General features: G+C 47.8%; 1 protein-coding gene and 1 pseudogene across 3 annotated transcripts; one reads left to right on the forward strand and one right to left on the reverse strand.

The window, feature by feature from the left end:
• Positions 1-231: 231 nt before the first annotated feature.
• Positions 232-25,049, reverse strand: MRPS23 (mitochondrial ribosomal protein S23). Of its 3 annotated transcripts, none has more exons than XM_055399176.2 (5): positions 24,868-25,046; positions 23,877-24,047; positions 20,946-21,023; positions 20,619-20,745; positions 19,873-20,257 (listed from the first exon to the last, which is right to left on the reverse strand). In XM_055399176.2, the coding sequence occupies exons 1-5, from the start codon at positions 24,909-24,911 to the stop codon at positions 20,111-20,113; spliced, it is 567 nt and encodes a 188-aa protein (XP_055255151.2). In that variant the 5' UTR covers positions 24,912-25,046; the 3' UTR covers positions 19,873-20,110. The 3 variants fall into 3 exon arrangements, with proteins under 3 accessions (XP_088684733.1, XP_055255151.2, XP_055255143.2); XM_055399168.2 differs by having other exon boundaries at positions 19,873-20,263; positions 24,868-25,040; XM_088828607.1 differs by lacking the exons at positions 19,873-20,257; positions 20,619-20,745 and adding an exon at positions 232-381 and having other exon boundaries at positions 24,868-25,049.
• Positions 8,902-9,129, forward strand: LOC148774633 (oligosaccharyltransferase complex subunit OSTC pseudogene; annotated as a pseudogene).
• Positions 25,050-26,645: the final 1,596 nt, after the last annotated feature.

Raw genomic sequence — 26,645 nt, forward strand, 5'->3', positions numbered from 1 at the left:
ACCGCTGGACCGTGAGGGAAGTCCCTATGCAGCTTTTATGGTTTCTCCAGGGGGAGAATTGGGCCAAAGAGTTCCACCCACCATTGCTAGGAAGTCTCTCCACCTACAAGCTTTTCAAGAAATAAGAAACTTGAACCAAATTTGAGACCTTACTAACACCAGACATTTGATGTAAGTGTCTTAAAATAAAACTTACTTTTTCAGCAAGCACATCTTGAATTGTGCCCACTGAGGTCTGCTGGCCACAGAGCACTGGTGTAGGGTCCTCAGAGGAAGCAGGGTGGTCGGTCTGAAGTGGGAGGGGGGGACGGTTAGAGTCTCCTGCAGCACCAGGAGCACCCCGCCCGCGAGCAGCTGTGCAACCTTGGCCGGTTTCCTCATCTGGAAAATGAGAAGAAGAAGAATGCCTGTCTCACAGTGTTGTCGTAGGGATTAAATGAGATTAAATAATACATGCAAAGCCTTTGGCACAATGTTAAGTGTCCGATAAACATGATTATTATTATTATCCCTGAGATGCTAATGCCCTCAGACACATGCACACACATGCCCGCCAGACTGCCCGCCCTTCCCCACACATGCCCACAGACTGAGTCGAGAACCACTGCCTCGGTTAACGATGATTTGAATAAATCAGTCAATTCCAATGGTCTGGTTGCTAAGGACATCATTCTGAAGGCCTTAAAGGCAGGCTGCTTGGATTTTATCTCCCCTTAACTCATTCCGCGGCCCACAAATCAAAAGTATGACCATAACTCAGATGGGGAAAGGACCTGGGGATCTCCCCCCTCAAGAGAAAGTACCCCCATGCAGCCATGTGGCAAGTTGTGCTGTTGTGATAAAGCTGAGGGCTGTTTGGAAATAGTCAAAAATTCTCTCAGGAAGCCCAATTACACTTTTACATCAAGAATCAAAATGCTGGTGCTGCAGACGTCAGCCCATCATTCACAAACCTTTTATCCTGTAATTAAGCCAGACCTGCTGCTGGGCTAATTCTTCCCTGAATGCCACCACCCTTTGAGCCAGCCCGTATGTCAGCAGAAGACTTCACTCTGATGATCTATTATACCAATACATCACTGCGGTGAGCTGCCTCCTTAATGACTTATCCATAACACATCATCGGAGTGAGACACACTTGTAATATACTGCTCAATAAGTCTGCATTGACCAAGGTGGGGAGCCGCCAACCGCGGCCGAGTTTGTGCCCTTACATGGTCGGTGTCAGCACACGGGGCCCACGCTGGGATCTCCCTTCCTAAACAAACGTGTATATAGGTGGGAGGGCTTCCATGCCAATAGGCTTTTAGAACCTGAAGCACCAAGACCCTAAGAAATTCCTATAAATCCAGACCAGAAAAGCCCCTCAGTGGGTAGTGGTGCCTACCCTCCTAAGCCTATCAGATAGGTCGGAAGCATTTTCCTTAAGCTCTTACTTAGTAGAAGGCCAGGGCTATGGCACTGGACGCCTCCACGGAGCGCTGTTCACACGGCAGTCTGTGCAAATTGTCTGAGTCATCCCACGTGGGCAGCCCCCTCAGTGTCCTTGATTAAGAGCAGAGACTCCGGCATCACTGCCTCCTTCAAATCAAGGTTCTTTGACTCTAATGGTCCTATATCATGGGGCCACTGTGAGACTGAACAAGACAACACCGCCAGGGCACCTATGACACAGTGAGCACTCAGTGCTGACAGCAACCTTTCCAAACGCCGAGAGCCGGGACTCCCGCAGGCCCAGGGTGGGGGTAGCTGGCAGCCCTGTATTGTGACCTCCATTCTGCGAGGCCCTGTCTAATTCTTCTGCATTTAGATCCTGCTTCATTCGAAAGGAAAAAGGAGGGTGAAGGGACAAAAGAACGCTGATAGAAACGGACATGAGGATAAAAATGAGTAGATGGGGACATTTGGACAAAGGGAAAGAAAGATCGAGCAAAGTGTAAGCGAAGGTCACACACAGAACACTGTCAGGAGAGGCCCAGGGTGAGAGCGGTGGGCCCCCTCGGCCACTCAGCACAGCACTTCTAGGAGAACAATGTGGCACCGCCCGGAGAGTGAAAGATGGCACTCCCTGCAGCCCAGCAGTCCCACTCCCAGGCGTATACTCAGCTCAGAGGAACATTTACAACACCGTTCCCGATGTCCATCGACAGAGGAGTGGGTAAAGAAGGTGTGGTATGTATATACACAATGGAATATTACTCAGCCATTAAATGAAACTGGGTCATTTTAGAGATGTGGATGGACCTAGAGACTGGAGAAAAACAAATATCATATATTAAAGCATATATGTGGACTCCAGAAAAATGGTAATGATGAACCTATTTCAGGATAAGAACACGCGGACATGGGGAGGGGGAATGCAAGGGTGGGGTGAATTGGGAGATTGGGACAGACATATGCACACTACCTACCAGGCTCCTCCATCTATGGGATATTCCAGGCAAGAGTACTGGAGTGCCTTGCCATTCCCCTCTCCAGCGGATCTTCCCAACCCAGGGATCAAACCCGGGTATCCCGCATTGCAGGCGGACGTTTTACCGTCTCAGCCACCTTAGATTCCATATGAACACTACCATGTGTAAAACAGGTATCAACAGCTGTGGGAAGCTGCTATACGGCGCAGGAAGCTCAGCTCGGTGCTCTGTGGTGACTGAGGGGGTGGAACGGGGTAGGGGGTGGGTAGGGGGTGGGCGGTAGGTCCATACGGGAGAGAATTTACTGTACATATGGCTGATTCACTTCGTTGTCCAGAAGAAGCTAACACAATATTGTAAAGCAACTACACCCCAATTTTGATGGGAAAACATGTACACCCATGGCAGATTCATGTCAATGTATGGCAAAAACAATACAATATTGTAAAGTAATTAGCCTCCAATTAAAATAAATAAATTTATATTAAAAAAAAAATAACGTTCCCTGCCACATCCCAGAGACAGAACAAAACACTAGAAACAACTTAAAAGTCCACCAACAGGTAAATAAATGTATAACTGCCAGCTCTTAGAGAGTACACCCTGTGAACCAGGCATATTTTAGACGCGTCACATCTACAAACTTATTTCAAATCTTTACGTCAGCTCTATGAGGTACATGCTATCCTTGGCCCATTTTTTAGCAGAAGAAACGGAGGCACAGAAAATTCAATTTGCCCAAGGTCACAGAACTAGAAAGTGACAGAGCTGGGTTTTGAACCCTGGCATTCTGGCTCCAGAGCCATGCTCTTAAACACTACAGCATAATTTCTCTAGTCTTAGAATAGAATGCTGATTTGAGCTGTAGCTGACTGACCTAATGGTTTTCCCCGCTTTCTTTAGGTTAAACTTGAATTTTGCTATCAGGAGCTGAGAGATCAAACCAGTCAATCTCAAGGGAAATCTACCCTGAATACTCACTGGAAGGACTGATGCTGAAGCTGAAGCTCCAATACTTTAGCCACCTGATACAGAGAACTGACTCATTGGAAAAGACCCTGATGCTGGGAAAGATTGAAGGGAGGAGAAGAGGATGACAGAGATGGTTGGATGGCATCACCAATTCAATGGACACGAATTTGGGCAAACTTCAAGAGATGGTGAAGGACAGGGAAGTCTGGTGTCCTGCAGTCCATGGGGTTGCAAAGAGTCAGAAATGACTTGGCCACTGAACAACAACCATAATAGAATATCACACAGCAGTGAAAATGGAATTAATTTCATGTGTCAACACAAGTCTCAAAATTAGATTTTTGAGTAAAAAGAACAAATTACAGAAGACTACAACTACAGTATGGGCTTCCCAGGTGGTGCTAGTGGTAAGGAACTAACTCTCCTGTCAACGCAGGAGATATAAGAGACTTGGGTTCAATCCCTGGGTCGAGAAGATCCCCTGGAGGAGGGCATGGCAGCCCATTCCAGTATTCTTGCTTGGAGAATCCCATGGACAGGTCACAGTTCATAGAGTCGAAAAGAGTCAGACACAACTGAAGTGACTTAGCATGCACACACGCACATATATGGTCTGAATGTAGTATGAAACCACTAATATATTTTAAGACATGCAAAATAATATTGTGTATTTGTTACAGATGCATCTACATTAGGAAAACTTTTTTTAAATTTATTATTTTTTAAGTGGGAAGCATAAATACCTAGTCCAGGAAGCTATTTATCACGGGGTAAGGAATTAGGCCTGAGTACACAGGGGGCTTCATTTGTGCGCTCATTTTGCTTCTGAAACTGGGGGGTGCGTATGTGAATATTTGTTGTATAGTCTCTGTAATTTTAGCATGCATGAAATATTCCCTAACTATCAAGAAAGTGCCATTGTAAGCCCCTACATCAGAGCTGCACATGACTGATACTTTAACTCTGAACTTCCTCACAGCCAGAGCTAAGGGGAACCAAGATACTAGATTTTCCAAGACCAAAAAAGTAAGCCATCCCAATTGTCCAGAAAAAGCACAGATTTTCTTTGAATCAAGATGTGAAAGAAACTGCTCTCCTGGATCTCCAGAGTGGAAAAGATGGTGAATAACATTCCTACAGAATGAAAGGGGAGCATCACTCAGTCATCTTCTAGCGTCTCCCAGTGCACGCTGGTGCTTCATGTCAAAACCAGACTCAGAGGAAGCTGCTCCGTGAGAACCCATCTCCACAGCCCGCATCCAGAACCTTTCCAGGAGAGCAGGTCTCTGAGAAGCAAGAGGGAAGCCGGCAGATTCTGGGGGCTGGTGCCTAGACGCACGTGAGGTAACCTCAACTCTGGGCAGGGCCCTCCTTCAGCTCCTGCTCCACCGCTGGGACCCCCTGCAGCCTTCAAGCTGGAGTGGCTATGACCCCAGCTCGGAAGGATGTGCCCATTGCCTGGGGCAGCTCACGATCCCACTGACTTCTCAGACCCTGGGTCCTTTCAGCTGCCTGTTGAAACCTTTGGTTCTTATTCTCATCTTACAAAATATACAGTCAAGGCAGTTGATGGAACAAGAAATAGAGCTGATGCATTTTATGTAATTGTGACATTGTGATTTGTAATTAGATTAATACATTGGTCTCTGTCCCCAGCTCCTGACACAGCGCTCCCGAAACCTTTGTAATTTCCAGGGGGATTGGAGTGTCTTTTGTTCTAAAGCAGTGGACTCTTGGATGGTTCCTGGTTGAGGTGTGGGTCACCAGAAAGATCAAGCCACAATCAGAAGCTTGGAATTTTTAGCCCCGACCCCCCATTCTCTTAAGGAGGGAGGAGGGCTGAAAATGGAGTTAATGATTGATCGTAGCTACGTGATGAAGCTTCCATAAAATCTCAAAAGTGCGGGGTTCAAAATGCGTCCAGGTTCGTAAACACGTGGAGGTACTGGGAGGGAGACACCCTGCAGAGGGCTTGTCCTATGCGTCTCTTCCATCCTGCCGTTAATCTGTGTCCTTTATCACATATAAACTGGTAAATGTGTTCTCTGAGTTCTGTGAGTTGCTGCAGCAAATTAATCATACCTAAGGAGGGGGTGGTTGGAAGCTCTGATCTACCTTTGGTTGGTATAAAGTACAGATGATAACCTGGATCTGTGACTGGCATCTGAGGTATATGGAGGGGGAGACGGGTGGGCAGTCTTAAAAGACTGGGCTCTCAACAAGAAATAATGCTATCTCTGGGCAGACAGGGTCAGAATTGAATTAAATGGTAGGATACTCAGCTGATGTCTCAGAGAATCGTTTGTTGTAGGGGGAAGCTGCCACACACTTGGTGACCAGACGTGTTATATGTGAGCAGTAAAGGCAACTCACAGGAAGAAATACCCAGGAGGGAAGAACTGGACTTCTCCCTACATTGTTGCTGTTGTTTAGTCATAAGCTGTGTCCAACTCTTTTGTGACCCCATGGACTGCAGCCCGCAGGCTCTTCTGTCCATGGGATTCTCCAGGCAAGAGTACTGGAGTGGGTTGCCGTGCCCTCCTCCAGGGGATCTTCCTGACCCAGGGATCAAACTTGCATCACTTATGTCTCCTGCATTGGCAGGCGGGTTCTTCACCACGAGCGCCCCTGGGAAGGCCCTGTACTGGTTTCCTGGGGCTGCCAAAACAAACCACCACAAATGGAGCAGCCTGAAACAAGAAGAATCTACTCTTTCACAATTCTGGGGGCCTGCTGGGCCTAAGGGGGGCCGCTCCTTGGCTCTCCCAGCCTCTGCTGGTCGCAGGCAGCCCTCAGCACTCTGGTTTTTGCTCACACCTCTCCAGTCTCGGTCTCCGTCTTCGCACAGCCGTCTTCCCTCTTTGTGTGTGTCTGTCTCCAAACACCACTCTCCTGAGGATGTCAGCCATGACATTTGGGGCTCGCTCTAATGCAAGACGACCGTGCGTTCATTTGTTTACATCTGCAAAGACTTGATTGTCAAATGAGGTGACATTCACAGGCACCGGAAATTAGGACTTCAGCATATCTCTGGGGGACGACACAATTCAACCCGAAGCAGAGCCTCGGTCAGTGTTACCGTTCGGGGAACCACTGACTGGAACTGCCTCCCTGGCCAGGCAAGGTAGTAGCTGCCTGCCCGTGTTATCTTATAACAGGAGGTCCTGGTAAGACACGCAGAACTAACAAGTTATCACCAACCTGAAGAATTCAGGGAAGGCCAAAAGGAGAGAGGAGATGCCAGTCCATATGTCCTACCAACTTCCCAGAATCCTTCACACTGGAATCCATCTTCACTGAGCGATGTGTGTGCCACAGGAAAGACCCCAAGTTGGAGCGATGGGCCAAAGAAAACCCAGAAACCGATCCCATCGCCATAAAGCCCGAGACTGCCAGCCGTGTGGCAGAGCGGGCCCCCGGGGTTCCCTCACCCTGCTGCTCTCCGCCTGGGCGCCATAAAGCTCCTGGCTTTGTCAGCATGTGTTTCCCCGTGGACAATTCACTTCCGAGAGTTAGACAAAGGCCACTCTCGGGCCCTGCAAGGGGTCCCCCTTACTGCAACATTACTATTCAGAGGAACTAGGTGGAAAGACACCACAGCAGAAGCAAGAGAGACTCTAAGTCAGCTGAACCCTCATCCATCGTAGAAGGAAGCTCAGACGCTGTGACCGCGGATGGCAAACAAGAATTGGTGGTATAAACTATGATTTCTGGAAAGGGACTCACCAGGGGCACTAAAACTAGACGTAGTTAACAGTGGTTGGCCCCAGGGACTGACATGGGGTAGGAGGAGGCTAGGAGCCCGTCCAGGGAACTGTCGGGAAATGCGAATATGGACTGGGGATTGCACGGCATGCAAGGCAATGTGGGACCTTATTCCCTGACCAGGGATCAAACCTACACCCTCACCAAGTCCTAACCATTGAACTGCCAAAGAAGTCCCTAAATCACTTTTAATTACCATCTTCTCAGGCCTAATGATGGTATTGTTAAGGTCTTGTTTTTCAAAGAAGTAGACTATCAGTTCGGTTCAGTTCAGTCGCTCAGTCATGTCTGATTCTTTGTGACCCTGTGGACTGCAGCACGCCAGGCCTCCCTGTCCATCACCAACTGCCAGAGTCCACCCAAACCCATGTCAGTTGAGTCGGTGATGCCATCCAACCATCTCATCCTTTGTCATCACTTTCTCTTCCCACCTTCAATCTTTCCCAGCATCGGGGTCCTTTCCCATGAGTCAGTTCTTCGCATCAGGTGGCCAAAGTATTGGAGTTTCAGCTTCAGCATCAGTCCTTCCAATGAATATTCAGGACTGATTTCCTTTAGGATTGACTGGTTGGATCTCCTTGCTGTCCAAGGAACTCTCAAGAGTCTTCTCAACACCACAGTTCAAAACCATCAATTCTTCGGTGCTCAGCTTTCTTTATAGTCCAACTCTCACATCCATACATGACTACTGGAAAAACCATAACTTTGACTAGACGGACCTTTGTTGGTAAACACTGTCTCTGCTTTTTAATATGCTGTCTGGGTCATAACTTTTCTTCCAAAGAGCAAGCGTCTTTTAATTTCATGGCGGCAGTCACCATTGGCAGTGATTTTGGAGCCCCCCAAAATAAAGTCTGTCACTGTTTCCATTGGTTCCCCATCTATTTGCCATGAAGTGATGGGACCAGATGCCATGATCTTAGTTTTCTGAATGTTGAGTTTTAAACCAACCTTTTCACTCTCCTCTTTCACTTTCATCAAGAGGCTTAGTTGCTCTTCACTTTCTGCCATAAGGATGGTGTCATCTGCATATCTGAGGTTATTGATATTTCTCCCAGGAATCTTGATTCCAGCCTGTGCTTCATCCAGCCCAGCATTTCTCATGATGTACTCTGCATATAAGTTAAACAAGAAGGGTGACAATATACAGCCTTGACGTACTCCTTTCCCGATTTGGAACCAGTCTGTTGTTCCATGTCCAGTTCTAACTGTTGCTTCCTAACCTGCACACAGGTTTCTCAAGAGGCAGGTCAGGTGGTCTGGTATTCCCATCTGTTGAAGAATTTTCCACAGTTTGTTGTGATCCACATAGTCAAAGGCTTTGGCGTAGTCAATGAAGCAGAAGTAGATGTTTTTCTGGAACTCTCTTGCTCTGCCCTTGGATGTGGGGAATCTCCTCACAGTCACTCCTGTGCCACTCAGAAGCAGACTGTAGCCTTGGGTAAAATTGAAAGCTGTTCAGCCCTATCTGACTCTTTGTGACAAGATAGACTATAACCCGCCAGGCTCCTCTGTCCATGGGATTCTCCAGGCAAGAATACTGGAGTGGGCTGCCATTTCCTTCTCCAAGGGGTCTTCCTGACCCAGAGAGTGAACCCAGGCCTCCTGCTTTACAGGCAGACTCTTTACCAGCTGAGCCAGGAGGAAAGACTGTCGCTTTGGGTGTCAGAGGCCATGTCTGGACTTACTTTAAACATACGTCAGCTGTTTCTGGGTGGCGCATGGGGTTGGAGGCTGAGCGCTTCCCAACATGGAGAGTTCGAGCTGAGTCCCGTTCTCAGTGCTCGAATGCCCGAACCTGAAGCTGAAGAAGCTGCCCTGGGGGCGAGTGCCACCAGCCGTGGTGGTGTGCCTCTGGTGGCGGGGGCCCTACTTCCTCATCACTGGAGGAATCTATGACGTTATTGTTGAGCCTCCAGGTGCCGGTTCAGTGACTGATGAACACGGGCGTCAGGGGTCATTCGCTTTCTTGGCCTAAATGGACAGTGTATTATGGAAGGACTTGCATCCGGCTTCCTGTCTACAATGGGAGGTTTAGGTTTCATAATCCTGGGCCAATCCAGGGCACCAAACATTCCCACACTCAATAGGCTTCTTTTATTCACTGGATTCGTGTGTGTCCTACTGAGTTTTTTCATGGCTCGAGTCTTCATGAGAATGAAGCTGCTGGGGTAGCTGATGGGTTAGAGTGCCTTTTGAGAAGAAATCAGCAGGTACTGAATTTGCTCCTGTTAATGAAATTTTAAAGGCTGTACCAGTCCTTGGATATGAAACACAGAAAAGGATGAAAAGTAGCAGAAAAGAAACATCTAGTGAAAATATAGGAACCATATTAAAGCTTGGGCTAGAATATCTTTTTGGTGTCAGAAACAAGCTTATCAGTATTTTTTCCTGCTGGCCTTTACCGATGTACCGATGATGTTAAGTGGCATTTTCTTTGGGTTTTTTCTTAAAGAAAATGTACTTCATTTCTACAGCTATAATATTGAATAAAGTGATTATTTTTTACTAAGCCCTTGACATTTTTGGGCGGTGACTTTTCTGACCTTCAGAAATTAATGTAAAACCGGGAAGTGAGACCCCATAAGCTGAGAACTCCGGACAGCTGATCAGCTTTATCAATGGTGCTTTGCCTTTAAACAGAGTGTGTGACAGTACATCATTTCAGATATGTACGGAAGACTGTTTCTGGAACAATAAAATATATGAAAAGAACAGAAATAAATAATTTTTCTAATTAAAAAAAATTTTCAGAAAAATACAGACGAGCAGATATGGCAAAATATTAGAGTTAAGTCTACATGATGAATATATGGAGGATCGTTGCACTATTTTCTCCACCTTTGTGTTTCCATAATCAACATTTAAAAACTGAAAAGATCTTGAGTATGTATTTAGTAAGTCTTGGAGCATGCTTTCTTGCCCCAGTTTTGCAGTTCTTCTCACAGACCCACAGACCCAAAGACTATGCCTTCTGAGGTCTTGCAGCTCGACCCTTTATTTTACAAATGGCTGAAAAGGTTAATGACTTTCCAGTCACAGCCAATTAGGGGATGAGCTGAGTCTGGGCGGGGATCTCCAGGAGCCTCAGCCTGTGCTCCACCTGCTGTCTTGTGTCATCTCCCACCTCGGTTTGGGGCTTAAAGGAGCTATTTTTAAATGTCAGTAAGCAATGGCGGCACGCTCAGTTCTTCTGTGTCTTGTTGTGTTGTTAAGGCAGACATTGCCTGTGGGTCACTGAGTTCTCATACATACGAAATTTTGATTATACCCTGAAAGTTTTATTCTCTTCAATGTGACAGTAAAGTATATTCAAGTCCTTTAGATCTTAAAGTAACCCCTGTGGGCTTTGGCAGCGCGTATGTCAGTTGAGCAATAAGCATCTGTCATCTGTCTTTCATTAATTATAAGTGGCCTACAGCTCAGGGGAACAAAGTCCTGTAGATGAGACTTTCCTAAATTTGACCTTCTTGACTTCCCAGGTATTCAAAGTGGTTCTTTTCAGAGGTTGGTCGAATTTGATTTTGATTACTTCAGTAATCAAAAGGGAAGGAATAAACAGGTCCAATCCTGAGAACATGCTGGATTGGCACTTAAGTTGCCCAGGCCAGGAGACACCGCTGGAGAGCTGTAGGACTGTGGACAGTTCTGGTGCATTTTACCTGCCCGGAACTCAGGTTACCAGATGTTCCTACTCAGCTGGCCTGTCTCCCACAGCCCCTTCCTCTTCTCTCACATCCAAAAGTGGGAAAGTGAGAGAGGGGGCGAGGTTGCTTTCTTAGGATTGAATTTGGAGTTTTTCTGGCGTTGAGGCTCTTGTTCTAACTTCAGGGACCCCCAGGAGAGTGGCAGGAGCCGGGTGCGGTGAGATCAGCCAGGCACTGGGCCTGGACCCTCCCTCTGCCCGGTCTGAACTGGAGACCCTGCTTTGCTGTGAGAGGTGACAGTCAGCCCAAGGCTGAGGCAGCAGTGACAACACCAGCCCATGTCCATTGAATTTTACCCTTGGGGGGACTGGAAGCCAGGGCAGCCAAGGCAGGGGGATGGAGCCCGGCGGGAAGCCAGCCCAAGAAGGGGATGAGCTGCAGGAGGGTGCAGAGGCAGGGACACTGCCGTAAGCTGGAGCAGGGCCATCTCACCGCACTTGGCAGAGGCCAGGGAAGCCGGTGAGAGAGCTCAGGACCCCCTTTCCCCACGTTTAACGTGTGGTAGGTGATCCTGAGCATGTCTGCGGGGGGTTGCGGAAGAGCGGGCCCCCTCAGCAGGAGAGACTGCGGCCTCCTCGCTGCTGCTCTGGGCCCTGCCAGAGTCCCCGGCTCTGCTCTCCTGGGGGAAGCCTGGCTCTGCGGCTCCAGGGCCATTTCCACCTCCCCACACCACTATTTCCTGTCACTGTGGGAGGCTTGAGCGTTTACACAGTTCTGTCACATCCGTATCTTATGTGAGTTCTGCCCCCAAAGCATACACGGTGCTGGTACGAGTCTCCCCACGGTATGGATGGGGAAACGCTTCTTTGTCCATTCGTTCACTTAACAAACACACTTTCAAGGACCTGGTAGGCCCTCCGGTTCGATTCCTGGGTCGGGAAGATCCCCTGGAGAAGGGAGGGGCTACCCACTCCAGAATTCTTGGGCTCCCCTTGTGCTTCAGCTGCTAAAGAATCCACCTGTAATGCAGGAGACCTGGGTTTGATCCCTGGGTTGGGAAGATCCTCTGGAGAAGGGAAAGGCTACCCACTCCAGTATTCTGGCCTTGGAGAATTCCATGGACCGTAGAGTCCATGAGGTCGCAAAGAGTCAGACATGACTGAACGCTTTCACTTCACTGGAACTGAACATTTAGAAGGATTAAGTGACCTGCTCAAAGCCACGGTCACACAGGGAAGCAAGCACCAGGACTCGAACACAATTCTTTTGACTGAGACCTCCGGAGGAAAGAGGCTGAGCTCTTCCTCCAGGCCTCTAGGTCATGACCCTCTGGCTTCCCCCTACAGTCTGGGGTGCAGAGGAGAGAAAGAAGGGAGAAAAGATTACCACAAGGAAGGCAGGGGGGCAGCAATGACAAAGGAAAAAGGGACAGAGGGAATGCCATTAAGACACCAGTTTCTACACACACACACAATCTGCTTAAGAAATAACTAAAGAACAGCAAGTTTTTCAGTGAAACCCACCAGCACTGGGTAAGTTCCAATAATGGACAAGTTCCCAGGATTGTCTTTGGTTTCCTCCTTTGTGTTTTTTGGTTGATTGATTGGCTACTAGGAAGCTGGAAGAAGATAAAAGAGATGGTAACTACTGGCGGAGAGGGTTGAGAAAAGACAAATGATTAAACAAGCATCTGGTGAAAAGGTATATGACACCAGCGTTTTGTTCCTTCTGCATTTTGGTCTAAAGCACGTTCATTTCCATCCAGTGGGAATCAACAGTTGCTGAAGCTTTCCAAGCAGGGAGAGCAAAGACAGATCCGGTTTGTTGACGCTTGTTTGCTGCGTATTACAACTCCAAGAGGTAGCTGTGGGCTTCCTGTCCTACAGATAAGGAAACCGAGGCACAAGCTGTTCACTTGCTCACTCCCCTCGCGTCACAAGACAAAGCAGTCGATCAGGGTTTCAAACGCAGGTCTGTCTGGCCACAGGCCTGGGTGTTTTCCGCGGCTCCGCACTGCCCCCTCTGCCTGCTCCGTTCTCCCCCTCCATCCTCTGAAGCAAATTCGCAGACGTGTCATAGACTGGAGAAGGTCAGAGAACCCTGCTGGGGGCAGAGACTCCAGAGGCTCAGCACTGGTTAGGTCCTTCCCCTTCTGCTCCTGTTAGGGTGCAGACCGTGCTGGGTCCACCCACCCCAACTCTGCAGGCCTTGGGATGTGTCCTGTGGCCCTTCCACTCCCATCTCTACTGTACCCCCAGGCAGCCCCAGGACTTCAGCTTCCTAAATCTCAGCCAGAATGTCATTTTCCAAGGACACTCGCCAACCTTGAAAGGCAAGGTATCCCGAGGCAAGGAAACGAACCGATCGTGGCCCATCAGCGTGAGAGGGCAGCGCCATCTAGTGGTGCTGGGGCCAAGGTCCCAGGCGGTGACATTTTCAAACAATCAATATCTCATTATTAACCATAATCACAACCTGATGTTTGCTTTTGGAGAAATGTTCAGCACAAGGGATGCCCATGCACTTTTCCGCATGTTTCAAGTGGTCTGAGATCCTAAATGCCACAGTGACTATTAAACAGTGTCCTGCCTGTGAGCAAACAGGAGGGAGTGGAGATTGATTGTGTATCTTTTTCATCTAAGCTGCTCACCCAAAACAAAGCATCCGCTGAAGCCACTGACCTTTCACCAACTGCTAGAAGGAAAATGCTTGATAAATAATAAATAGACCACTACTGGATTTTGCTTAGAACCATCTTTTAATTAAAAGAACTGAGCGACTAAAAGGTCAGGTGACTGACATTTCAGTTCCAGTTCAGGAAAAGCATCAATCGAGGGTAAAACTATACCCCAAATGTAATTTCATTGTCAGCTAGCATTTAAGGAAAACCCCTTCTCAGTAATCTGCACCGTCGGGTGGGAGGGACCACAGCAGCGGCATTTGTAGGGGACTCAGCACTTAACTTCCTGCCTCCCTTGCCTTCCCCTACCAACCTTTTAATTTTCGTGCTGCAGCAATAAACGCTTGTCTGGTTCAACCTCTCCACAGAAACTGCTCCAGTGCTGGGCTCGTCCAATCAGAGACCCGCTTGCCACACTGAGCGCTACCCTGGGAGTGACAGGAAAGCCATTTCCTGTCTTTTCCACAGGAGGGCAAGTGCCCTTCCTCCATCAGCCAAGGTGACCTCAACCAAGTTGTTCACTGAACCTGCTCAGGCATCTGTCTCGTCGAGCCCCATCAAAAGCTCAGAATGCATGATTAACCCAGCCAGGCAGTCTCCCACCTTTTGGCTGCTCTGGGATAGAGCTCAGGAACAACGCCCAGCCCCACAGACACAGACACACACGCACACACACTCGACTCACATTTCCTCGTTCCCAGCTCCACAGTGCCAGCTTGCTTTCCCTCTCAGAGCCACCCTGTCACACGCCGCAGCTCCCAGGTAGTCAGGGAAACGGAAGGCCCGGTTCTGAGCCAGGCTTGGTCGGAGCCTAGAAGGACGAACGAGGCTGCACAACGCGAGTGAGCCTCGTCTGGGTGCCCGAGAACTGAAGCGGGCATCAGTGCTGGCCTCAGAGAAAGCCTTATCACCCTACTTGAATCGGATGATAAGATTCTCATCCCACTTTGTTTAAAAAGAAAGAAGCCGGCGAGTGTCTTCAAGTGGCAAGCCGTCATTTATTTGTTTGTTTGACTGTGTCAGTCTTCGCGGCCGGTGGCACGTGGGATCTGCAGTCTTTGTTGCCGTGATCTTTGTTGCAGCATTGGAGGTCTTTACTTGCTGGCAAGCAAGATCTTTAGTTGCAGCATGTGGGATCCAGTTCCCTGATCAGGGATCGAACCCAGGCCCCCTGCACTGGGAGCGTGGAGTCTTAGCCACTGGACCACCAGGGAATTCCCCAGCCATTTTTCATCAGGGGAAAGGGTATCTTTCTAAGAAAACCAAGAATTCTTCGGAGGCACAGCTTTTCCTGTAATACCAGTTTCACTATCAGAGAACAGGATATTAAGTATTAAACAAATGGCCCCCAATCTTACAACAGTTTGCTTACAATTTTTCAGCTTTACAATGGTGTGAAAAATCTGCATGCTGTAGAAACTGTACTTTGATTTTAGAATCTTGATCTTCTAACCTAGCGATAGGTACATGATACGGTCTTGTGATGCTGGGCAGAGCAGCTCCCAGTCAGCCATGCGATCACAAGGGTGAACAATCGACGCTCTGACAACCATCCTGTTTTCCACTTTCAGTACAGTCCTCAACAAACTGCATGAGACAATCAATGCTTTATTATAAAACAAGCTTTGTCTTAGAGGATTTTGCCCAACTGTAGGATAATGGAAGTGTTCTGAGTACGTTTAAGGTTCAGTTCAGTTCAGTCGCTCAGTCGGACAGCATTCAGGTCTCCCTGTCCATCACCAACTCCCGGAGTTCACTCAAACTCATGTCCATCGAGTCGGTGATGCCATCCAGCCATCTCATTCTCTGTCGTCCCCTTCTCCTCCCACCCCAATCCCTCCCAGCATCAGAGTCTTTTCCAGTGAGTCAACTCGTTGCATGAGGTGGCCAAAGTATTGCAGTTTCAGCTTTAGCATCAGTCCTTCCAATGAACACTCAGGATTGATCTCCTTTAGAATGGACTGGTTGGATCTCCTTGCAGTATAAGGGACTCTCAAGAGTCTTCTCCAACACCACAATTCAAAAGCATTAATTCTTCGGTGATCAGCTTTCTTCACAGTCCAACTCTCACATCCATACATGACCACGGGAAAAACCATAGTCTTGACTAGATGGACCTTGGTTGGCAAAGTAATGTCTCTGCTTTTTAATATGCTATCTAGGTTGGTCATAACTTTCCTTCCAAGGAGTGAGCGTCTTTTAATTTTATGGCTGCAATCAGCATCTGCAGTGATTTTGGAGCCCAAAAAAATAAAGTCTGACACTGTTTCCACTATTTTTCCATCTATTTCCCATGAAGTGATGGGACCAGATGCCATGATCTTTGTTTTCTGAATGTTGAGCTTCAAGCCAACCTTTTCACTCTCCTCTTTCACTTTCATCAAGAGACTTTTGAGTTCCTCTTCACTTTCTGCCATAAGGGTGGTGACATCTGCATATCTGAGGTTATTGATATTTCTCCTGGCAATCTTGATTCCAGCTTGTGCTTCTTCCAGCCCAGCATTCCTCATGATGTACTCTGCATACAAGTTAAATAAGCAGGGTGACAATATACAATCTTGGCGTACTCCTTTTCCTATTTGGAACCAGTCTGTTGTTAAGGTAGGTTGGCCTAAATTCTGATGTAAAGGGGAGGTAGGTATATTAAATGCATTTTAAACTTACGATATTTTCAACTTATGATGTGTTTGTGGGGACTGAACCCCATCATAAGTCGAGGAAGACTATACAAAATTACAAAAAGAGTTGTGCTTGCCTCTTAAGGATACACAGTCAAGGATCAGTTCTACCCACAGGACTTCTTTGGTGATCCAGTTGTTAAGACTTCCTCTTCCAACGCAGGGGGTGTGTGGGTTTAATCCCCGGTCAGGAAGCTAAGGCATAAGATCCCACATGCCTCAAGAATAAATAAATAAAATAAAAGCAATCCTGTAACAAGTTCAATAAAGGCTTTAAAAATGCCCCACAATAAAAAAGAAATCTTTAAAAGTATCAGGTCTACCCAACAAAGCAAACCAAGAACTGTATAAACCTGGTGAACGCAGGAGCACCGCAGCAAGCCTCAGCATTTAGATGCAGGCGTATGCGGGACCTGTCTCCTCTGCCAACATTCCTACTCCCCAGTCCTAAGCACTCGCCTGGTTCAGCTCCCACATCCTGCGTCTCCTTCCTCTTCCCTTGAGAGCTCATCCCTTCTCCCGGCTCCAGCCCTTCCCTGTGCTCAGGTTTCCGCCCCATCGCCCAGACCTGCACGTCTGCCACGTGAATGCTGTCCTCTAAATTGGTATGGTGAGAAACACAGCTCTGTTCCCCACCTTGACCTCTGTTAGTGACGTCACTATTCTGCAGGTACTCAGGTTGGCAAGCTTGGAGTCTCTGCCTGCAAGTGGGATGACTGCAGAGACCAGAGTCTTTCTGACATGCCTCTTCCCCTCCCTCACTGCCCACCGCCATCCCGTTCTGTATGTCACATCTGGCCGAATCTTGCTGTGACCTGACGCTGTCTTCACTGTGGCTTCTCCGCTCCAACTTTCTTACACCTGCTCAACTCCTCTGTGCAGTTATGGAGGTCCCCGTGATGTGATCCCATCCCATCTGTTCAAACCTGTTTTCCACGGCTCCTCAAGAGAGTAATAAAGGTACCCATCACACATATTACAAGTGAGTTTTCTGTTCATTATCTCAAGTAATTCTCATTGTATTAACATTAACTGGAAGCCAAAGAGGCAAACATCATGCCTATTTTGTAGTCAGAGAGACCATGGCGGGCACAAGGTCACACCAGTAAAAACTGGAACCACCGGGACCAGAACCCAGACCTACAGACGCATCTTGTGCAGATTTCACTGTAAGCTGGACACACGCCTTCCTTGGCTTCAGCTCAGCAAACCCCCATGGAGGGCCCACTCCTGATTCAATGCTTCAGTGCGGACACGTAAGGATTTCTGCCCTTGTTCCCGCTCTGAATGGGAAGAGGAGAGCTACCCTGGCATGGAAGACCGGGGTCAACCAGAGTACAAACAGTGGACCTGGGATACCGACTGCAGTGAGCACAGCCTGGAAGGGGTTCAACAGGGACTTGAGACTTGACGTGAATGTTAGGAAAGCTTTCGAGCACAGATACCGTGTGAAAAGGTCAATGAAGGGTTTTTAAAGACCATGGTGGCAGGTAGGTGTTCCTGGCAGAAGCAGCAGCAGGCACACTTTCACCTCCCACCCACCCTCAGGGCTCCCCAGGCAGTGGTCCTAGACTAGTCCAGGGCTCATCTCTCTTCCTGTCTCTCTACACTTCACTAAAAGGATTCCTGTTCATCTTGCTTTGAAAGTCACCTTATCTTCCCCAAAACGATGTTTCTTTCAGAAAGAGGTCATAGGCCTTCCCTCCTAGTCCAGTGGTTAAGAATCCACCTTGCAAAGCAGGGGACATGGTCAGGGAACTAAGATATCACATGTCACGGACCAACTAAGCCTGCAGGCTGCACCTAGGGTCAGTGCACTGCAATGAAGATCCTGCACATCGCAACGAAGATTCCCCCCCACCCCAGCCACGACTTAGACCCGACGCAGCCAAATAGATGAGGAACTGTTTAAAAAGAACGAGCTCACACTTCCACTCTCCAAACACGATAGGGCCCTGGTGATGACTTTTGTCCACAATGACCGTGGGAAGAGTTCTCAATGCCCCGAGGAAGCCTCACACCTTTGACCTGGTTTTTATCTTTTTATTTGTTGGCATGCCACGTGGCTTGTGGGATTCCCTGACCAGAGATTGAATCCGGGCCCTTGGCAGTGACAGCAGAGTCCTAACCACTGAGTCACCAGGGAATTTCCTTGCTTTTTCAAGATTTTCCACCCCGGCTTCCTCGGAAGCCTAAATTTTGGTCACCCACCCCCTCATCCAGGGACTGCCAGTGGAAAGGGAGCAGATGTTCAAGGATCCTTTTGGGGGGTTCCGTTCAGGGCAGTGGAGCTCCTAGGTTCTCTCTCCAGCGCCAGGTGGGGGGGTGGGGGTGCTGAGCACACTTCCAACTTGGCCCAGCAGCTCAAGGACCTCCCCTCAAATCGCGGGACCCGACCTGGCTCTGTGTGAACTGGTACTTGGCACCTCCACCCAGCTGCTCACAGTGACATCTCCTTTGACTGTTTTGATCACTGAGATTCAACCTAAAGGTCTGCCATGAAGCCAAAGGATCTGAGACTTTAAGTGGAAAACAAAGTACAGAACACTACGCACTATGTCCCCTTGTACACATTCAACATTATTTCTGGAAACAGGTGACAGTGGTGGCCTTACGGAAGGAAAAATGGGAGGGCCAGGGGATACAGTGGGGAGGATATTGGTTTTCACCATGGGCATTTTGGACCATGGGCATAATTTTTAACTATGCAACCAATAAATTTTTTAAACATTTTCACTATTAGGACAAAGAAACTGCCTTTTAAACCCTAGAAAAGTTTAGAAAGCTAACAAGTCAGCCCTGATCATTCCTCTGAGAATAGAACAGTGTCTTCCACCTGTTGAAATCCTTCTCCCAAAGCCTGGCCTGGTATTTGGCACCCAGTGTTGCATGGACATAATTTACTTCCCCATCTAAACGCAAAGCATTCCCTAAACAAGAGGAATTGCAGAACAAAGACAAAGGTGGGGGGTAGGGGAAGTAATATGGCTGAGAATGGCTTTTGCCTATATATTCCTTGACCTTCCATGACCTGAGCACCACGTGCAAGGTGTCCGGGTTGTGGGATGTGGGTCCTGTCCCAAACCCACCAGGAGACAGAAGACACTGTACAAAGAACAGGGGGAAAAGCTACATGGGTTTGAAAGTAAGAAGTTTCTGAAGAAGCTCATTAATAGTAGCTGAGGAGTATTTATTCAGCAAAAGATAAGAAAATGAAAAAAGCAGGAGAGTTGGCAAAAACTCATAAGCACAGCTTGACACCAGGGAGGCAGGTGGATGGGGGTGGGGAGTGTCATTCCTCTTGGCAGCTCAGTTACCTACACAGACATCATCTGAATTCATTTTTCAGCTAGATGTGATCAGTCATTTATTCAAGAAGTCTTTCCTGAGCAGCCCACTATGTGCAGGCCTATGCTGTCTCCAGCACTCAATTCATGAGATTGTAGCTTTGACCTTACTTCATCATCAGTGATAGGTCCTTGCTCTTACTGCAAAGCACAAGTCAGCCTGGCCTCTCAAGCAAAAAGTACAAAGATTATTCACAGACAGAAACAGCTGGCCAGGGATATGCAAGTGAAAGTTGGAAGGATCTGAGAAAAGAAACATACCAGAGAATCAAATGTGAACACAAGACTCCAAGCAAACCAACTCAGAGTGAATCCCACTCAAACAATACTTATAAACGTTTTCTCATGCTATTACAATTTTAAAGTAAATTTACTTTATAAGCACCGAGGAATTCTTTATTTAATACCACCATAACATAAAAGTTCACATAACTGCTTCTTTAAACCATAATACAGAGCTTTATGACAACCTAGAAGTGGGAACCCGAAGAAGGCAAACATGACGCCTCAGAGATCAGGAAACATTTACAAAGTTCAACTGTTAAAAACAGTTCAACATTCCAGTAGTGAATCCAGTTTGGATGTCAGTACACAGTATACACATTCTTCAGGGAGGTGAGAGGCCTTTCGACTCTTCTCCAGGTGCCTCCAAATGCTGGGCCTGTGGAACTTCTTTCAGAGGCGGGTTCTCCGCCAACGCAGTTTGGGATTCGACACCCATGGATTCAGATTTCCGGGAAACTTGACTACCTTCCTGTTGCTTAAAACACCAGATATAAGTACATCACTCAAATGTTATCACTTTCACTCAACTGGCTGAAAGTATTAATATATGACCAGGCACATTCTATCACTGAGTCAAAAATTTAGCATTACTGTCTCAGGTCAAATTCAATTACACACAATAAACACAAAAACTCTCTACAGAACCACAATATTAAAAGCCCTCATGATAATTCACTTGTTTCATGCAGCAGTCCTTACCACAAAATTCTAGTTTACTCAGTCTAACAGGATTTGACCTGGAACCATGGATGGAGAAAGAATACCAAGCCTTCCTTTAACCTCCAACAGACAACCAATCCTAGTAATGGCTGTGATAATAAAATACTCACAGTCCTTGCTTTTTCTACTCGTCTTAAAATGACACCTTCTGCCAACAAAGCCTTCCCTGCTTCCACAAATAACTTCTCTTCATCTGTTTCTCCAAGTTTCTGTAGCTCAATGAACTTCTCCACAAACCTAGAATTCCAAGCAATCACATCTTTGGTCTGTATACTGAGAGTTGTCAAATCCTGCCGTTACACAGTACCAAGTATTCCCTTAAGAGATCTTCCCATAGGAACACCTTTTTCCTCAAGTGGAATTCAACAAGACTCCTCAAACTGACAACTAAACTCTAAAACAAGGAAAGGTAACCCAAGACTTGTAGACGGACTTACCGTTGACAGGTAGACTTGAAGTTTGGGTTGAAGAGATCAAAAGCTTTTGGACCAGATCCATAGGCTGAATAAAATTTCCTTGAAAATACAAAACAACACAATATAAATCTCCAATTACAGATCATGGCCAAGAATGGAGCAAAGAATAACTGCTGGACCCTGAGAAATTGAGTATAACATGACTTACAGCCCCTGAGCCAAACAGCTTTTGTCTTCAATAAGCAATGTGTGCATTTGGTAAATACACGGAATGTTACAGAAAGGTATCCAGAGAAAAGTAGCACCCGCCTCAGCCCTGTACCCCAATCTCCCAGTTCCCCTCCCTGTAAGCAACACTAACCAGTTTCCTGTGTATCCACCCAGGAACGTATCTATCATTCCCTGTCCTCAGCCACACTGTTTAACGCCCAGGACAGTAAATACATCTTGCCTTTTTACTTAATATTTCTCAGAGATCATTTCAATTCACTGTGTGTAGATTGCTTTTAGTCCTTTGCTATTTTAGTGTTGCAATGATTACCTTTATCTGCATTTCTTGGTGTACTGTGGAATAATTTCATAAAAATGGATTACTGGGGCTTTCCTGGTGGCTTAATGGTGAAGAACCCGCCTGCCAATGCAAGACACGGGTTTGATCCCCGGTCAGGGAAAATCCCACGGGCCATGGAGCAACTAAGCCCGGGTACCATAACTACTGAGCCAGTGCTCCAGAACCTAGGAGCCGCAACTCCTGAGCCCATTTGCCACATCTGCTGAAGCCCACACACCTTAGAGCCCACGCTTCCCAACAAGAGAAGCCACTGCATTGAGAAGCCCGTGCACCACCAGAGGGTAGCCCCCGCTCTCCACAACTAGAGAAAAGCCTTTGGAGCAATGAAGACCCAGCACAACCAAAAATAAATAAATTAAAAAATTATTTTTTAAAAACAGTACTGTTGGGTCAAGATACCTTAATTTGTAATTTGACCTTCCAAACTGCCAAAATGCTTTCCAAAGGGAGGGGCTGTAGCCATTTACACCCAGACAAGGGTATCAATAGGCAGATAGATAGAGACTGCCTATTGCCCAAACCCTAACCAAATTATATTTCCCAACTTTTTGATCTTTATCAGTCTGACAGGTCACATATTGTACTTCACTGTAGTTTTGCTTTTCTTATCAAACAGACTCAGTATCTTTTCATGTTTAAAAGCAAAGGAATTCCCTTTTCTGTGACCTATCCATGTTCTTGCCCATTTTTTCCTTTTAGTCTTTTTTTTATAGACTTACAAGCAAACGTTATAGCAACGCACAGGAAACTGGCCCTTTGTCAAACATGTTGCCAATGTTCTTCCCAATATGTCAGCTGATTTTTTACTTTGCTTATGGTAGTTTTTATGTGGAGAAAACTTTAATGCTTTCATTTATGGCTTCTAGATTTGGTGTGTTTTTTTTCCCAACTTAAATAAATTTAAATATTTACTTATTTGGCTATGCCAAGAATTAGTTGTGGCATAAGGGATCTTCAGTTACAGCATGTGAACTCTCAGTTGCGACATGTGGGATCTAGTTCCCTGACCAGGGATTGAACCTGGTCCCCTGTATTGAGAGCAAGGAGTCTTAGCCACTGGACCATCAGGAAAGCCCTGGCTTCTGGGTTTTTATGTCATGCTTAGGTAGGCTTTTATTCATATCACTGAGATTATTTTTTCAATTATCCCATGTTTTCTTCTATTACTTTCATGATTTCGCTTTTTCCATTAAGGTTTTGGCTTCCTAGATGGCTCAGTGGTAAAGAATCTACCTGCCAATGCAGGAGACACAGGAGACTCAGGTTCTGTTCCTGGGTCAGGAAAATCCCCTCAGGGAGGACATGGCAACCCACTTCAGTATTCCTGCCTGGAGAAGCCCATGGACAGAGAAGCCTGGTGGGCTACTGTCCGTGGGGTCGCAAAGAGTCAGACACAGCTGAGCAAGCACACATGCACTTTAATACACCTGAAATTTATATTTTGTTGTTGTAAATTATCAAAAACACCAAAACAAACAAAAAAGCCAAAAAATATAAAGGTTCAAAAAACTAAGTTCACAGTGTTATAATCTGGGCATTAAGAGTAACAAACGAGGATGCAGTAAAATACTCCATTCTCCAATGACTATCGCCCAGTTCCACGGCTATGTCCACAGTAGAGGCACACATGATTTTAACATACAAATAACCTTGGAAGCATCCTGACCAAGCAAATGTAACGGACCTGAGCAGAAAAGTACAGGAAAAATAGTTAATGCCCTCAAGATCTCTGAAAATTCCCAAATAGAGCCAGAACATACTTGTTCTCCTACCTCAAAGGTGTGTGGGGCAAGGGGGGCAGTGTGGTGTTCCTCAAGTGAAAGGTGGGCACCTGGATCTCAAATATGAAGACTTTATAAATTTCTGTCTTATTCAGGAATAGGGGCAAGAATCAGGGATATGTATTCATTTCAATTAGACACAGTCTCTGATCCTAACATTCTAGATGTTAAAAACTGACATCAGTATTTAAGGGAAAGAGATTTGTCCTGTGAACTCCCAGTCAAGTCGACCTCCTTGAGCCTCAGAGTTCTCATGAATAACACAAAGAGAAGCATACCTATCTTGCAGGGTTAGAGTAAGACCTAAATGAAGTAACATTTGTTAGAGGCTTAACACAGTGCCAGCCACCAAACAGATGCCCCAAAACAGGTAGCTATAACTGCAGTGGCTGGTGAGGTGCTGGGCACCGGGTTCTACTCCGAACTTCTGCTTCTCCGTCCTGAGCGAGGGGCACTGATTCCCTGATCTGGCAGATGGACAAGACCACCTACACAGGGCAAGCCCTTACTCAATTCCTACGTAAGTGGCCAGACTGCTGGCTAAACCTTTCCTTCTGAAGTTGTGCTGCCTCTGGTCCACCGTATGGGCTCCACACTCACGCTCTAATCTGATCCTCTTGGTAAAAGATGTCCTGGGTAGGAGATTTAGCTTTGCCATATCGCAAGCGAGGCCTTCGGAAGACCGGCTCCCGCAGCGGAGGGAAGGCGTTATATATGTCAAACCAAAGAGGTTTCTCCTTCAACACCCCAGCCCGAATCAGGTCTCGCGTCCTGAAGGAAGGGTAAAGAACAAAGGTCAGTAAGTGACAACAGCCTGTATGAGCCCCTGATGCAGCCTGAGACACTGGCAGGGTCGCGGGGTCCAGAAGACAACCGGAAGGGCAGAGGAGGGGGTCCCCTACCTGCTAAATGTTAAAATGTTTCCAAACTCCAAAGCAACCAAACAGTGCTCAGGGTTAATCCACGTTCTCGTGTGCGTCCCACTCCCCTCCCCTCATTCACGTCCCATCCAGGAAAATGCAAAGACTGTTCTGGCCAGGCCCAACAGCCCCCTCCTCCCTTACTTTTCCCAAAGACCTCCACTTGAAGCTCGGCTGATAAAAGAATCCGCCTGCAATGCGGGAGAACTGGGTTCGATTCCTGGGTTGGGAAGACCCCATAGAAAAGGGAGAGGCTACCCATTCCAGTATTCTTGGGCTTCCCTGGTGGTTCAGATGGTAAAGAATCCACCTGCAATGCGGGAGACCCAGGTTTGATCCCTGGGTTGGGAAGATCCCCTGCAGAAGGGAAAGGCTACGCAATGCACTCCAGTATTCCGGCCTGGGGAATTCCATGGACTGTGTAGTCCAAGGGGTCGCAGAGTCGGACACGACTGAGCGACTTTCACTTCACTTTCCACTTGGAGAGCGGAAAGGTGCGATCTTGAACGTGCGAGCTAAGAAATTCGAGAGGTAACGCAGCCAAGCACAATTTTTCATTAGCAGGACAAAGCACGAGCGAGGCCTGGCCAGGATCAGTCCCACCCAGGAAAGGGCGTAAAAGGGGGAGACGCCCTCGCGCCCCCGGCACACCCCCGGCTCCGAGAACGCACCGCGTGAAAATGCTCCCCACGGTTTCCAGCCGGCTCCCCGCCATGCCCGGGGCCTTGGATCCCGCGCTGTGCCTGCACCGGAACCGGAAGCAAACCGGAAGCAGGCAAAGTGGGCGAAAGTCGCGGGCCGAGCCGCCGATCGCAGTGCCCGGGCTGCGGCTCCAACGGGAGGGCGGGGCCAGGCAGAAGCAAAGGACGGCCGAATCGCCGCAGCCTCGGCTACTCGCCAGGCTCAGACGGGAGCACTCGATAGCCGAGCCGCCAGGGCGGGAGAGAGCCAAAGCCGGGCAAGAGCAGTACATGACCGATCCAGGGGAGGGGTTAATTGTCGCTTTACCCCTTCTGGCCACCTCTGCTCTTGAAGGAGCCAGGGAAGAGGATGGGGAGGGAGTAGCCGAGGTCCTGGGGGAGCCAACAAGAAATTCATAAGGCAGAGATCAGAGGTCACCAGCTCTAGGCTCAGTCTGCGCCTCGTTTTGGTTGGAGTCACGTGTGGTGACCCAAGGACGGAAGCGCGGGTAACCAAGGAGGGTCTTGGAGCGCAGGAACGGAAAAACCAGCGCCTTATCGTCCTTCCCTCCCCCGCGGTGTAACTGTTAATGGAACGGTATAACCTGTCTCCCCTCGTACCCCGGAGGGAGGAGGCGTTTGCCCTACTCTTCCCCCGCCCCGAATAGGAGCCTCATCCAATCAGCAAATGACCCGCGAGACCCTAAAGCACGCCTTGTACGCTGGCTGTAGAAGTGGACTGAGGGCCCCCACTGAAGGCCGGTCCTCCCTTGAACTGGCCCGCTGTCCTAACAGCATCGCCCACTCTAATGAGCTTTATTCTTCTTTCATTCTGTCTCATGTCTGGAATTCGTGTCCCACCCGCGCCGGGACCACGATATCACAGTCAGCGCAGAAGGAAACCGAGCCCCGAGCAGGGACGTCACCTGACCAGGGTCACTCTGGAGCCCAAGCCTCCCTCCTGCGTCTCCTGCCCTTAAGCGCTCCCCGCTAAACCCTTTGGCCCTGAAGCGCCACCTGCATCCGCTCCCTGCAGGCAGCTAGTGTTTTCTCCCCGGGAGGCGTCGCTAGCTAGCTGCTCCTTGGAGTTTGAAAAGTGAAAGTGTCCGGAACAAACAAATTCCGAGAAGGAAACTAAAAAATCTGGGGAAAATACCCTCTCAGGATAACCTTTTAGCCCAATAAACATACTTTGCATAAAGTATCCTGTAGAAATTAAAGCACAATTTCACAAGGATATTTGTGCAAGGACCATTGCTGCCGCATTGTTTGTAATGCACCCTCCTATGAGAAATGGCTGGAAAACTATGCTTCATATAATCTATGGAGTTTTATGCAGCTATTAAAACCAACGAGCTAGATCCACATGTATTGCCATAGATGAATGCCCATGACTTACCGTAAAGTGAAAAAGGGACTTGCAGACAAGCGTCTTTAACCTGCTAAAGGGAAAACGTTTTCCAGTGTTTGCGTTTGTATGCAGATAGAAACTATGTGGAAAGGCACCCAGGAGCTGTGAAAGCTGATGATCTCCAGTGAAACTGCAGGAGGGGAAGGGAGGCTTTTTTTTCTTTCTGTATCCCTCAGAGTTTGACCTGTGAAGAGTCTATATTCATTGTTGTTGTTTTTTTAAAGACAGAGGTCTTCCGGGGAGGTGGGGGAAGGCTGTGCTGGGTCTTCCCTGGTGTGTGGGCTTTCCTCTGGTTGCAGCTGAGTGGGGGCTACTCTAGTGTTGTGTGGGCTTCGCATCTGTGGCTTCTCTTGCTGTG

This window comes from Moschus berezovskii, chromosome 20 (genome assembly GCF_049115385.1).
Source record: "Moschus berezovskii isolate FMDL1 chromosome 20, NW_MosBer_1.0, whole genome shotgun sequence".
NCBI classification, from domain to species: domain Eukaryota; kingdom Metazoa; phylum Chordata; class Mammalia; order Artiodactyla; family Moschidae; genus Moschus; species Moschus berezovskii.

Coding starts and splice junctions, on each gene's coding strand:
- MRPS23 (XM_055399168.2), bottom strand. CDS start 24,911: ATGGCGGGGAGCCGGCTGGAAACCGTGGGGAGCATTTTCACGCG. Junction 24,048..24,867: donor GTGGGGAGCATTTTCACGCG/GTGCGTTCTCGG, acceptor CCCTTCCTTCAG/GACGCGAGACCTGATTCGGG. Junction 20,264..20,618: donor GAGTAGAAAAAGCAAGGACT/GTGAGTATTTTA, acceptor TGGTGTTTTAAG/CAACAGGAAGGTAGTCAAGT.